This window comes from Pararge aegeria, chromosome 22 (assembly GCF_905163445.1).
Source record: "Pararge aegeria chromosome 22, ilParAegt1.1, whole genome shotgun sequence".
NCBI lineage: Eukaryota > Metazoa > Arthropoda > Insecta > Lepidoptera > Nymphalidae > Pararge > Pararge aegeria.
The window spans coordinates 6,996,854-7,010,500 of NC_053201.1; the positions used below are offsets into that span (position 1 = coordinate 6,996,854).

Below are 13,647 nucleotides of genomic sequence, written 5' to 3' on the forward strand. Positions count from 1 at the left end.
TAAACTCGTATTGCCCGTTACTTTTCGCAATCGGAAAGCAAGTCGTCCGCAAACGTCTTAATCGTTTGCTTCCGTTAATTTAAGTGACAGCTCTGCGTTCTAGTGTTTTTGAGGCGTATGAGGGCGCCAGTCTCTTTACGGAGAATCGTTCAGTGCTGTTTTAGGTTGGATATGGGAGAATAGGAACACCAATGAAATTATAAATTATTATTTAAGACTTAATTATAACTTGGCGCAACCATCCACCCGCCCTTAAAGGGTCACCTTTAAGAAAAGCTCTCATAAGGTATGAGGTAGAATTGCCTCTTTTAAGAACGCGTATTGCGCATGGGCGTATTTTATATAAGTATGTGTATATTTACGAAAGTATATTAAAAAATATTAATTATTTGTAGAATTATTATAAAAGAGAATAAAGTCTTAACGTATGAGCTACTTAGTACTAAATTATGAAACTATAATTGTTACGCTTATTGCGTCGGAAGAGGGCATAAGCGAACGACCGGACGGACGTAAGTTCTCCCGGAAATTTTAACGGTCGCTACGCGTATGACGCCGTCTTTCGAGGGATGCACTTTCTCTACTACTGCTAGAGGCCAAGCCAGAGGCGGTACGTTGTCATTTATAACTACGACGACAGTTCCCGGCGTAATAGGTACGGAAGGCGTATTCCATTTCAAACGAACTTGCAATCCGTGCAAATATTCCATCCTCCAACGATTCCAAAACGATTGGACCATTTTATCTATTAACGAGTACCTGTCAACCAAGTTAATTTTGTCTGGATTGACATCAGGCGCAGGCAAGGAGAATAGAGGCGCAGTATGTAGGAAGTGACTTGGAGTAAGAGCCGAAGGTTCGGCAGGGTCAGAGCTTAGTATTGTTAGCGGACGCGAATTGAGAAGACATTCGACCTGAATGAGCACAGTGCAAAGTTCCTCATAAGAAAGGAGCTGTTGCCCTATGACCTTGAACAGGATCGTCTTAGTCACCTTGATCATACTTTCCCATGAACCTCCAAAGTGTGGGGAATTGGGACAGATGAATTTCCAAGTTATGCGATTTTCAGCGCATTCCTGCTCTAGCTTCGGGTAATATTCTTCTCTTAGAAATTTATAGAGGTCCCGAAGGTAAGAAGCAGCACCCTGGAAGTTTTTAGCATTGTCGCTATGCAGCACCTGAACAGGACCACGACATGATAGGAATCTTTTAAGCCCGGCGAGGAAACTGGGGGTGCTGAGTGAGGTAGCAACCTCAATGTGCGTAGATCTCGTAGTGAGACACGTGAACAGCACAATATAAGCTTTCTCGCTGTGTACGCCACGGCGGCGTACAGGAACGTATGGTATAGGACCTGCATAATCGCAGCCGGTGAAACTAAAGGCTTTCAACGCTGGACGTGTACGTATATCAGGAAGATCCGCCATCAGCGGAATGGTTGGACGCGGTTTAAATCTAAAGCAAGTATTGCACATATGTACTCTTTGCCTGACAATACGGCGTGCCGACAGAATCCAGTACCTCTGACGAAGCAGGGCCATTAGGAGTTCGGGTCCAGCATGTAAATGTTTAATGTGGTAATAATCAATGATTATATTTACCACGTGGCCATTGCGAGGCAATATAACCGGATGTATTTTTTCAAAGCTAAGTCCAGAGTTGGCGAGACGACCACCAACGCGGATAAGTCCATCATCAATAAATGGTCTTAGGCGATTAAATGCCGGTGAACATGTTTTATTATTTTTAATAAGAGAATATTCTTCAGCAAAATGCTGATTTTGCAGAGCGCGAAGCATTCTATTCTCTGCGAAATTTAAGTCGTCAGCGGTAACTGCACTAGTGCCGCGACGAGGCAGTAATTTAGCAAATCTACAAATGTATACAATTATACGTAGAAGTTTGCTCCACGAAGAAAAACGGAGAGCAAGCTCGTGTAAGTCGTTCGGGAGTATAGGTTTACACACAGTGTGTATAAGAACCTTCTTCTCGGGTACGTCTTCAATAGACTCTCCCTCTAGAGTTTTGAGTGGCCACTGAGACGGATGCATTGATGCCCATGGTGGACCATGCAGCCACAGAGGGTGTGAGAGAAGCTTCTCAGGAGTTACACCTCTCGATAGAATATCAGCAGAGTTCTCAGTGCCAGGGCAATGATAAAAGTTGTCTGGTGAGATATTCTCAGTTATCTGTACAACGCGATTCGCGACAAAAGTCTGCCATCTATGCGGTGAACTTTTTATCCAATATAGGGCGACTTTGGAATCGAGAAATGCATATGTAGCCTTGATTGGGATACGCTCAGAGTAAGTGTCATGTACTGTACGAAGCAATTTCGACAGTAGGACGCCACCTAATAGTTCGAGACGAGCAATTGAATGAGGTTTCGTCGGCGAAACTTTACTTTTCGCACAAGCAAGACGCACAGTGTTACCAGTAGGGGAGCTAACGTGTAAATAAACGACAGCACCATAGGCTGCGAGACTAGCATCTGATAGTCCCAGGAGAGTGACCTCACAGTCTGTTGTCACGCCCACATGACGCGGTATGTGTAGCTTATTTAGAGCTGGCAACTCATCGCAAAACTGTCTCCACATCTTAATGATGTGTGGTGGAGCTACAGTGTCCCAATCAAGATTTAATTGCCAAAGCATTTTAATTAATATTTTGGCATACACGACTGTGGGAGCAACGAAGCCCATTATGTCCCACAGACGGGCAACAGTCGACAAGATGGAGCGCTTAGTGCATGTCACATCGTCGGGCACAGAAATTTTAAAATAGAAAGCGTCATTTCCAGTATACCAATGCAGACCAAGTATTTTATGGTGCATGGTTTTGTCAAACTCCACTTCAGTCGGAAGTTTGTGGGACGCAGGAAGGTTATCTAAGACCTCGCGAGAATTGCTGTTCCACTTAACTAATTCCCACTGTGCACCCTTAAAAAGATCGATCATCTGCAGCGACACAGTGACTGCCTCTAGTTCGCTGGGAAGCGAGAAAGCTACGTCATCCATATAAAGCGCGGGTAGCACAATGCTATTCGCTCGTGGATATTTTGCGCCGTCGTCATTCACCAGCTGTCTTACCGTGCGCAGTGCATGGAAGGGACTGGAAGTGAGACCGAAACAGACTCGATTGAACTGGTATAGCACAAGAGGGTCTTGTGGATTAAAGCGGTATAAGAAGCATTGATAGCGACGATCAGCTTCGCGCATAACGATTTGTAGAAACTGTTCTCGGCAGTCGGCTGTCATTGCCACTGCATGCAGACGAAAATTCAAAATTATTTTAAAAAGATCTCCCTGTAAATTTTGACCGGAATGTAGCAGATGGTTCAGTGCCTTTCCAGAACTAGAACGACAAGAAGCATCGACGACTAATCTCAGTCTCGTCGAGAGTTTGCCTTCACGTAAAATCCCCGTGTGTGGCATCACGTAAATCGGAACAGGATCTTTAGAATCATATGAAGGCGCGGGAGAAATATAATCTTTCGCGAGATAACCTTTTATGACGTCATCATATGCCGACCTCAATTTATTCGAAGCTTCAAGCTTTCTTTCGAGGCAGATGAAACGTTTCTTAGCTATGTCCAAAGAATTCCCTAGGGAATATAGATCCTCTTTAAATGGCAGCCCGACAACGTATCTGCCCGTATCGGGATCTCGGACAGTAGTCGAAGTGTAGAAGTCTTCGCATTCATTATCATCAGGATTCTGAATGGAAGCGGAAGGAAGTTCTTCAAGTTCCCAGAAACGCTTGACTAAAGAGTCAATAGCAGGAGGCTCTTGAACGAAACAACATGTCAAGGCCGTATGAGTATTTATAGTAGGTATCGTAGGCGCATTGCCCATGAACACCAGACCTAACACCGTGCGCAATGCAACGGGCACCGACGGGTCGCGACGTGACGTATGGACGTCGTCGGGGAGAAGCAAATGTGGAAATAGGGAAGCTCCTATTAAAGCATCAATTTTATCAGGTACGCCGTAACTCGCATCGGCAAGCGGAATACCTTTAAGGTGTGATAGGACTGCCGTATCTATCACAGCCGTAGGTAATTTGTCTGTCACTTTATCAACAACAAGTGGCGAGATATTAAAACTAACGTTATCATCAAAACGCGAATAAAACGTCAAGTCAACCGAGCTGGATTGTACAACCTTCTCAATTCCACCGAACCCCTTCACGATAGTACGTTCTGTGAATTTAGTTTGCAAACCCAAGCGATCACAACATTCTTTTGAGAGGATATCGGCCTGCGAAGCAGAATCCAACAATATACGTATAACTTGCCGTTCACCATTACAGTCGTAAACAGCAACTTGTGCGGTAGCCAATAAGACAGTAGTTCGCTTGTCTTCCACACGATTCATTAAATTGCTATTATACACCTGCGTAGCGCTTGTAGACGGGCTTACGCGCGTAGCGCACAGTGCTACGTCGGCGCGATCATCCGCTACGGGCGATGACGCGGTAACGGTAGGTGCGTTCGGTGGCGGCATGACGGTATTCAACTGAGGCGCGCGGGAATGTTCCTCGCGCTGGTCAAAGTGCAGCCTTTTGTTATGTTTCTGACCACACGAACAGTGCGGGGAGACTTCACATTGCCCGACTTTATGTTTTATAGACAGGCAGTTCACACAGGCATTCTTCTCCTTGACGCACTTAAAACGTTCTTGAGGAGTTAATAATTTATTAAAGTCAACACATTTATATAAATGCGCATGTGTTATATTTCTACATAGACACTTGGACGTAGGCTTATCAACCGTGCTTATATAGGCCTGATACTTCGGCGCATTGCCAGAAGTCCCGTTATTCAAATGTTTTATATTTTTATTATGACGTGTATTAGAAGGGTTTGTGACATTCGTATTCGTACGCTCAAACACCTTCGCGCGTGTTGTGATAAATTCCACAAAGTCGTCGAAAGTAGGTATATTCTTACCGCATTTAATTTCAAACGCGCGTACACTCTCAGTATCGACCCTTTGTGTAGCTATATGTAGTATGATAAGATCAGCTAGGTTATCTAACTTTAGATTTTTTAAAGCGCTTACTGCGCCAGCGAACCGGTCTATGAAATCTTCAAAGTTAGTCGCAGAGGGAGTCTGAAAACCCTTATAGCGAAATAATTCATGTAGGTACGCGGAAGTCAACATACGTTTATCATCGAACCTATTGACGAGTGTTTGTAAAATGAGCTGATAATTCTCAGCACACGGAGAAATTCCAGCGATTGCGCTTTTTGCCTTCCCTGTCAGCTTCGGTAACAGATAAAATAGCTTTTCTGCATCTGTGAGTGATGGATTATTATCTACTACTGACTTAAAGGTCGTATAAAACATCTGAAAAGATTTAATGTCACCATCGAATTCTAATATCGATATGGGAGCTAGCTTCGGCTTGGCTTTTAGCAGCGCGGAGGTCGCATTATGTATTTCTGGTGTCGTATTTAAAGTTGAGCATTTTGTATTTGTTCGTTTGACCCTATTATACAAAGTCTCAAAAGCATACAGACTTTTGTAATCAGGTTTTGCATCTGAATTTAAGTTTAATAAACGTGTATTATAATCGTCTACAATAGACTCGTACTTTAAACGCAATGAATCAATTTGTGAAGATTCGTCTAGAAAATGTTCTCTTTTTTCAACGTTCGTATGAACATCGGGTTCACGAGATAAGTCAAAGACATTTTGCATGATACCGAATATAGCTTCACGTTTAGCAATTAAGATAGACAGTTTAGTATCCTGAATCTCCTTATCACTTTCGCTAGTTTTAGAATCTACTTTAGGAGGCATTTTACTAAAGTGTAAGTGAGACAATTATCTAACAATCACGAAATACCTATATTTTTATGTGAGTATGATAGGTTAATAGCCAATCATATACTGGTAAATTAAGTAGGTCGCGCGGAGTGCGGATAATATGCGCAAGCGCGCTTCGTTCGATATTACGCGTGGTCGGGTTATATCGAATGTTCGATCGACCAGAGGTTCGTATAGACAAATCTCGACCTTATATGCTAGGTGTTACGACTCTTGAGTAAATGTTTCACAACCGAAGGTACTACGATAATTAATAATTGCAAGTTTTAAGATTTGTTTTAATTGTTAATTCAATTTAAATACACTAATATTTATCGAAATATACATAAATATGTGTAGATAATTAGTATGTCTAACTGGGGAAATAGCTAGCTCAATGCTATAATGCCGCTTATGCCAGTATTAAGACAAAGAAAATAGATGACGCAATGACCTATTTTATTTAAAATTATATTATTTCAATTATTAGAGCCTATAGAAGTATTCTAACAAGGAAACTAATGCTTCAATACGTTAATATGAAGGAAATGCTGTAAATATCCGGCTCGAAGGACCAAAATAAATATGTATGCGCCAAGTTATATTAAGTTATTTAAGATTTTTATTTTTCGAATGAGTGGACTGTATTTTTTGCGGTAAATTGGTGTACAAAAGAAAGATACAAAGGAATCAGAGCACAAGGAAGACAGCACTTACTTGACCTTATTTTTCATGGGTAGGAGCACGCCGTCCGTTGATCCAAATATTCCTCACGAAGTCCTCTCTTCTCGAACACCACCACTTATGTTATATTTCGGCACACACATAAATATAGGAATTATGCTTAAAAGGATCTCATTGAAACTTCTAAGGTATATTATGATATTTTATGGCTTATTTTCAGGCAGCCAGTAAACTCGTATTGCCCGTTACTTTTCGCAATCGGAAAGCAAGTCGCAAACGTCTTAATCGTTTGCTTCCGTTAATTTAAGTGACAGCTCAGCGTTCTAGTGTTTTTGAGGCGTATGAGGGCGCCAGTCTCTTTACGGAGAATCGTTCAGTGCTGTTTTAGGTTGGATATGGGAGAATAGGAACACCAATGAAATTATAAATTATTATTTAAGACTTAATTATAACTTGGCGCAACCATTATCAATTAATTTTGCAAACCACCTACTACTAAATACTGTATACAGCACACAGTATTTAATTTAAACTATATGACAGTACTTAAAGTAGAGTTGTCCTTTTCACACTTTATTCCCTGGACAAATAGTACTAGTCCAGCTTAGATGTTCTAAGTAACATCTTAATAAATATACGTACTCTACTTATACAAATAGTTAACGCAAAAATACTGTGTGAAGGAATAACCAATAAACATTTCTAGTAAATGTATGTCTTGCTCGTTGATAGAAGTAAGTCAGCGATTATAGTAACAGTCGCTTCGAGACGGCTTCATCCACAGTTAACATCGGCATTACATCTAAAATGGATGATCTGATCCGATCTCTACTGTTGGCAGATTCTCTACTAAACCTCTTGCTACAAATTATATTTGATTTAAATACACTATCATCACTCACTTAGGCGTTTGAGAGGTTTTACACAATGATAATAATTAAGCTAACCTTGATTTAATTCGCGAAAATAGATAGGTAGGCTGTTTAGTGTAACTATTGCATTATATTTTTTATAAGTATTAACTTTTATCCATTACCAAAAAAAAAAAAATAATTAAAAATTCATTTATTTCAAGTAGGCCTAATATAAGCACTTTTGAAATGTCAAGTCTGTCTGTTTGTAGTGATTCTACCACCGGTTCGGAAGGCAGATTCTACCGAGAAGAAGCCGGCAAGAAACTCAGCAGTTGCTCTTTTCCAACATCAACAATTTACATTTTGCATTTTAACATTCATTTTTCTATCTTGTGAGAGCTGAAAGCGGAGCCGGATGCTTCCAAGCAACCTTGTCATTAAAAAATTCATCAATTTTATAGTAACCTCGCTGTAATAAATGTGTTTTAACAAATTCTTAAACTTGTGCATTGGCAGGTCCAAAATCACCTTAGGAATCATATTATAAAAGCGTATACTCAATCCCACAAATGATCCCTGCACCTTACGCAGACGATATGCAGATGACACTAATTTATGACCATTTCTTGTAAGTCGACTGTTTATGTCCACTTTTTGTTTATAAAGACTAATATGTTGTCTTACAAATACTATATTGTTATAAATATATTGTGAAGCTACAGTAAGTATGCCTATTTCTTTAAACTTCTCACGGAGGGATTCGCGTGATTTAAGTTTATATATTGACCGTACAGCTCTTTTCTGCAATATAAATATAGTTTCGATATCAGCTGCTTTACCCCATAACAAGATTCCATAGGACATAACACTATGAAAGTACGCAAAATAAACTAGCCTAGCTATTTCAACGGAACAGGAATGTTGCTGAGGCTTGGGGTTTTTTATACAAGGACTATCACAAGTCAGATCGATACACATTGGCATTGTTGAGGATGAAGCAACAAGTTCATCGTACAGATTATTTGTTGATAGTATTTCAGCACTGTGTAATTGTGACTGAAGGTCATTGTTTGTTGAACATGCCCTACTTAATTCACCCTCCAACATAGAAGTTTTCCCTAGACCTTCTTCATAGGTTGATATGCATTGTTCAAATGAGCTGACTGCCTTCTGGAGTTGGTCGCGCTCCTCTATGACCAGATTGTGTGCACTGTTTAACTCTGCTAGTTCACCTTTCAGTTGGGAGTTCTTGGCTATAATTGCTCTCAGTTCAACTTCACTGTCATCTTGTTCCCTCACCAAGTCAGCATTTACTTGTTTGAGTGACTTGAGTTCACGGAGGGCATTCTTTAGTTTCAATTGCTCTTCCAATGCAGCCGCTCTTCTGGTTAACATTGGAGGAGCCATTTTATAGAACTCTGAAACACACCAAACAGTGTATGTAAGTGAAGGAAAATAGATGACCTACAGAAGAGAGAGACCAAAGGAATAAAAGTAGGATTCAAATTATTATTAAACAGAGTAATATTAAAGATCTGATTAGAAATATAAAAACATACTAGTTTGGCATATCCAACAGTTACAAATACTATTTTTTGCGCTGACTATTGAAGTTATTTCTAAAATGTATTAATTACTAAAGTAGATTACTAGAACAGTGACCTATATCATAAGGTGTGCATGAGTAGATGCTGTAAATGTTGTCTGAGACAGTTTCAATAATTCTTTTTCTTCACTTCCACAAATCCGTCAAGTAAAGCAAGAATGATTTTGTCAGAGTGTATATATAGGGACGTGTCTCGTGATCAACGAGAATGTACTGTGTAGGGAGTAATGTATTTAATAGCTATCGGGATATTATAACGTGATAACAGAGAACGATAAAGAAAATAAAAGCGATACTCCCCAGTAAAATCCTTTGAACGTAAATCATACGTCGTTACAGACGTTAGATTTTGAATTCTCGCCGAACGAACCTCCTGTCACATGGATAGTTCGCTTTTTGTGCTCGCTGAGTTGATTACACTTTTTATGACTATTTATCTAATGAACAAACACTTATTTACAAATAATTTACACAGTTTTACGAATATTAAGACTAAAATTAAAACTTAAATTATAAATAAAATACGAGCAGCTGATTTTACGACATGTCAGCTTGACAGCGACCGACGACTAAGCTTCAAGACACGAATTCTATAGGATAAAGTTTATATAAATATTTGTACAGACAAATACTAGAGTGAATGAGTCGCTAAGTTGAAGAGGGCACGGGGGCACAAAGCTCGGAAAAAAAATGGTAGGCCCACAGTGGTAAACACAGCGCTTCAGCTCGACCTCCAATGAGGTGGACAGACGACATCAAGCTAATCGCAGGGAGCCGCTGTAAACAAGCATAGAACCGGTTACAGATATCAGCACCCCTCCTTTTCCCGCAGGTGTCGAACAAGGCGACTAGGCGAGATATAACGGAGAACAGGCAGCAGCTGTCCCCTCTGTGCTACTACTACAACCTACTGCGATTATCAACCCGTCTGCGTGGTGCCAACCAACCAGCGCGCAGCGTGGTGACTATGAGTATAGCTTATCGTTGGGAGAGGCCGTTAGTCTAGAAGAGGTGTTTTATAAGGCTATTGGTTTAATATGAAGACTTAAGGATCAGAGACATGGGTCGCTATGGGCCTCATAAGAAGGCTCATGTTAAGAGTATCTCTACACGATCAAATCAGAAATGAGGAGATCTGTTGAAGAACTAGAGTTACCGACATAGCTCAGCGAGTCTCGAAGCTGAAGTGGCAATGGGTCGGGGAACATAGCTCGGAGAACCGATGGACAGGACCCACAACGCGGTGGACAGATAACATCAGGCGAGTAACTGGGAGCCGCTGGAGGCAAGCGGCCCAGAACTGCGTATTGTGGAACTCCCTACAAAAGACCTATGTCCAGCAGTAGACGTCAATTGGTTGAGGTGATGATGATGATTGGTTTAATATGGGTCGTAAAGTATAAATGAATGTAATGACTATATTTTGAGAAATAAGACTTTTTTATTTTCTTCTTATTCATTGCGGCACGCTTCTGGTGTTAAGATAACTAGGTTACATAAGGCTCTATAAAATGGCCACACTTCTTCCGGAGACCTGGTTCTCTATTACATTATTATCGTAACACAATCTTAACCGCAATTTGTGACGTCAATTTTCCCATACCTCGTGTGATGAAATAGTAAAGTTTAGGTCACAACATGCATTTAGTGAGCATTTAAGATTTCAAAACCTGCTCCCAGACTATAACATACGCACATCTTCATTTCATAAAAGAATTAAATGATAATAAGTTCAATGTTACCATAAAATAAAAAAATAAAATACCATTACAACTTTGATAAGTATTTAAACGTGGTTTATGATTTACATCTACGAACAAATAAAAATCATTAAATTAAACAAAACAATCCTATTTGCTCTTGATATATATATATCAATGCAAACAAAAAGTAAAGCGTATCAAACGCTACGCGAAGCTGTAATCCGTCGACAGACAACATCAATAAAGGAAAGTTGCACTTCGAACTCTACAATTGTTGGCGATGTATCTGTTACATTGAATACTTATAGTATTAACAGGTTAGATCACGGATTATCTATATAGGTCTTGGTTAATAGGTTGCAAAATTACAATTGTGTTTAATAAACTGTCGTGAAAAATATCGTTTATTAAGTTATAAACCGATTTTGATAATTCCTTCCTTAGTTTTGTATCTAACCTGTGTTCAGAGGTGGTTCTGGGAAATCGGGGGAACTCTTTATAGTATTATATATAAAGAGTGGACTCTTTGCGCTTTGATTATGGTATATTGTAGGTAAATAATTTATGCTCGTCATAATAAAGGAGCTGATAGTGTAGCTGATAGTGCTGGAAGAACTCCTCCACTCCTTTAACACTCCGGTTTCCGGAAAAGCAATATTTTGTTAACGTTATGAACAGTTGTCGTTTGGCTTTTGTTTCTCTTTATATATAAAAGGCAAAGGTGACTGACAGACTGACTGACTGATCTGTCAACGCACAGCTCTAACCACTTGACGGATCTCGCTGAAGTTTTACACACAGATAGTTATTACAAAGTAGGCATCCGCTAAGAAAGGATGTCTGAAAATTCCACCCTAAGAGGGTAAAAGGGGGATGAAAGTTTGTTTATACAAACTTTCATCCCCCTTTTACCTTCATTTATCAATTCTTTTTTCAAGTTACATTTATGAAACATTGATTTTATGTTTTCGATTAAAAATAAAGAAATGCGTGTTTAAAAATTCCACCCTCAAAGACTTAATGTCTTTAGGGGATGAAAACTTTCATGAAATTTTCTGTTTTTCTAACTCACTTTTGAAGTAATGTCAATTAAACTTGGTATATCTATATAGGCAAAGGTGACTTACTGACTGACTGATCTATCAACCCAGGAGTCCGGATCTAATGTATGTCCAGTAAGGCGATGACAATTTAGCCAAGATTGATTGAACTTGTAAAATGTTCTGATGAATATTGTAGAAGTTAAAACTAACACCGACTGGTCTATTTAAATTCCGTACCCAAAGGATAAAACGGGATCCTTTCACTAAGACTCTGTCTGTCTGTCTATCTGTCTGACCGCCTATCTGGCCACCGATTGCCCGCCTACCAGCCCGCTTACCTGCACGCCTGCCTTCCCGCCTGTCTACTCGCTTGCCTGCCCGCGTATCTACCTGCCTGTCTACCCGCCTGCCTACCCGTCTGTCTGCTCGGCTGCCTGCCTGCCTGTCTGCCCACCTGCCTGCCCGTCTGTCTACCCGCCTGCCTGCCCGCCTGCCTGCCCGCATGTCTACTTGCCTGCCTGCCCGCTTATCTACCCGCCTGTCTACCAGCCTGTCTGCCCGCCTGTCTACCCGCTTATCTGCCCGCCTGCCTGCCTTGTATCGCAAAAACTGCCCGCCCTGTTTACACTTACCAACCAGCAATTGGGAGTAAAATATGTCTTGAATGACGGAAAACAGGCTAACCATTTAGGGGCACGGCAGTTTTATAAAGCCCATACAAATGCCTAATCGGTTTTTACGCGGCATCGTACCTGCACGTCTTGACTACGTCATCGACACGTCTCTGTCAATATTGTAATGATTTCATGTGTATTTAGGTAGTAGATTAATAATATGTATGCATCCGGTAGTAGATTCATAATATGTATGCATTTTAATAAAACAGGTATTTATATTATAAATACCTATTTTAATTTAACTCATGTTTCCTATTGAAGTTTAATTCTATTAAAAAGTAGGTACATCCATATATTTAAATATAAATACAATTTAGTTCCTAATAAAATATTATATATAACTATTACTATATAGGTATTTATATAAAAGTCTGTGGCCCAAAGTTGAATTAATATAGAAAGATATAATATACTAGCTGTTGCCCGCGACTTCGTCTGCGTTTGATTTTGTTTTTAAAGTATTCAGTATCGCTAAGCCTTAAATGAGTATAGTAGTATATATATATAACATGTGACTGTCAATTAATTATAGACAAAAAATTTGCAATAAAATAAAATTGCGACTATAATTAAAGATCTAAACTACCCTATCTCTTAAGTTGGACCAGACTGCTCACGGAGTGCCAATTTAATTTAAAATCGGTTAAGTAGTTTAAGAGTCCATCGCGGACAAACATCGTGACAGGAGATTTATATATATTAAGATAAGCTTCACATATAGATGAAACAGATCTAACTGTTTTTCAATGTTTTTTTATCCAAAAGTCAAGAAAGAAATCTTAAAAAAGTTTATTTTAAAATTTGTAACTCAATCAGAGTTTCGGTCTTTATATATAACCGATATTAAACCTTCACAATAGACACTTATGCCTGCCAATAATCACGTCCGAACGGTGGCTGGTAGAAAAACCTTCAGCATTAAGTCCGCAGTTAGTAAACCGTTTTCTTGGTTGTGTAATAAAGTGAATAAATAAAGTAAAAAAAAATAATTTTACTACATTGTATGTAGAAAATTACTAGGTACTTTCCTTACTACTCAGCATTTAGAAGGGAATCATATAGGTACATAGTGTAAACATTTTTTACATTTTACTTGGCACCGGGCCCTAAAAATGTTGTAGAAAATGTTTATTTCATGCATTTTGGTGGTATTACAAAGTTGGTTTTTTTTATTGGTCCAAGCATCTTACATAACTGAAAAACATTGATCGGTGTCTGGTGAAGCGTTTAATTCTCTCGTTTCTTTTAAAATATTGTAAGCAATTCG

At 39.5% G+C, this 13,647-nt stretch overlaps 1 protein-coding gene across 1 annotated transcript; it reads right to left on the reverse strand.

Moving 5' to 3' along the window:
- Positions 1 to 470: 470 nt before the first annotated feature.
- LOC120633963 lies at positions 471 to 5,807 on the reverse strand. Its single transcript, XM_039904399.1, has 3 exons — positions 5,168 to 5,807; positions 4,199 to 4,678; positions 471 to 4,015 (listed from the first exon to the last, which is right to left on the reverse strand). Exons 1-3 carry the CDS (start codon positions 5,805 to 5,807, stop codon positions 471 to 473), a joined length of 4,665 nt encoding a protein of 1,554 aa, XP_039760333.1.
- Between the last annotated feature and the right edge of the window lie 7,840 nt (positions 5,808 to 13,647).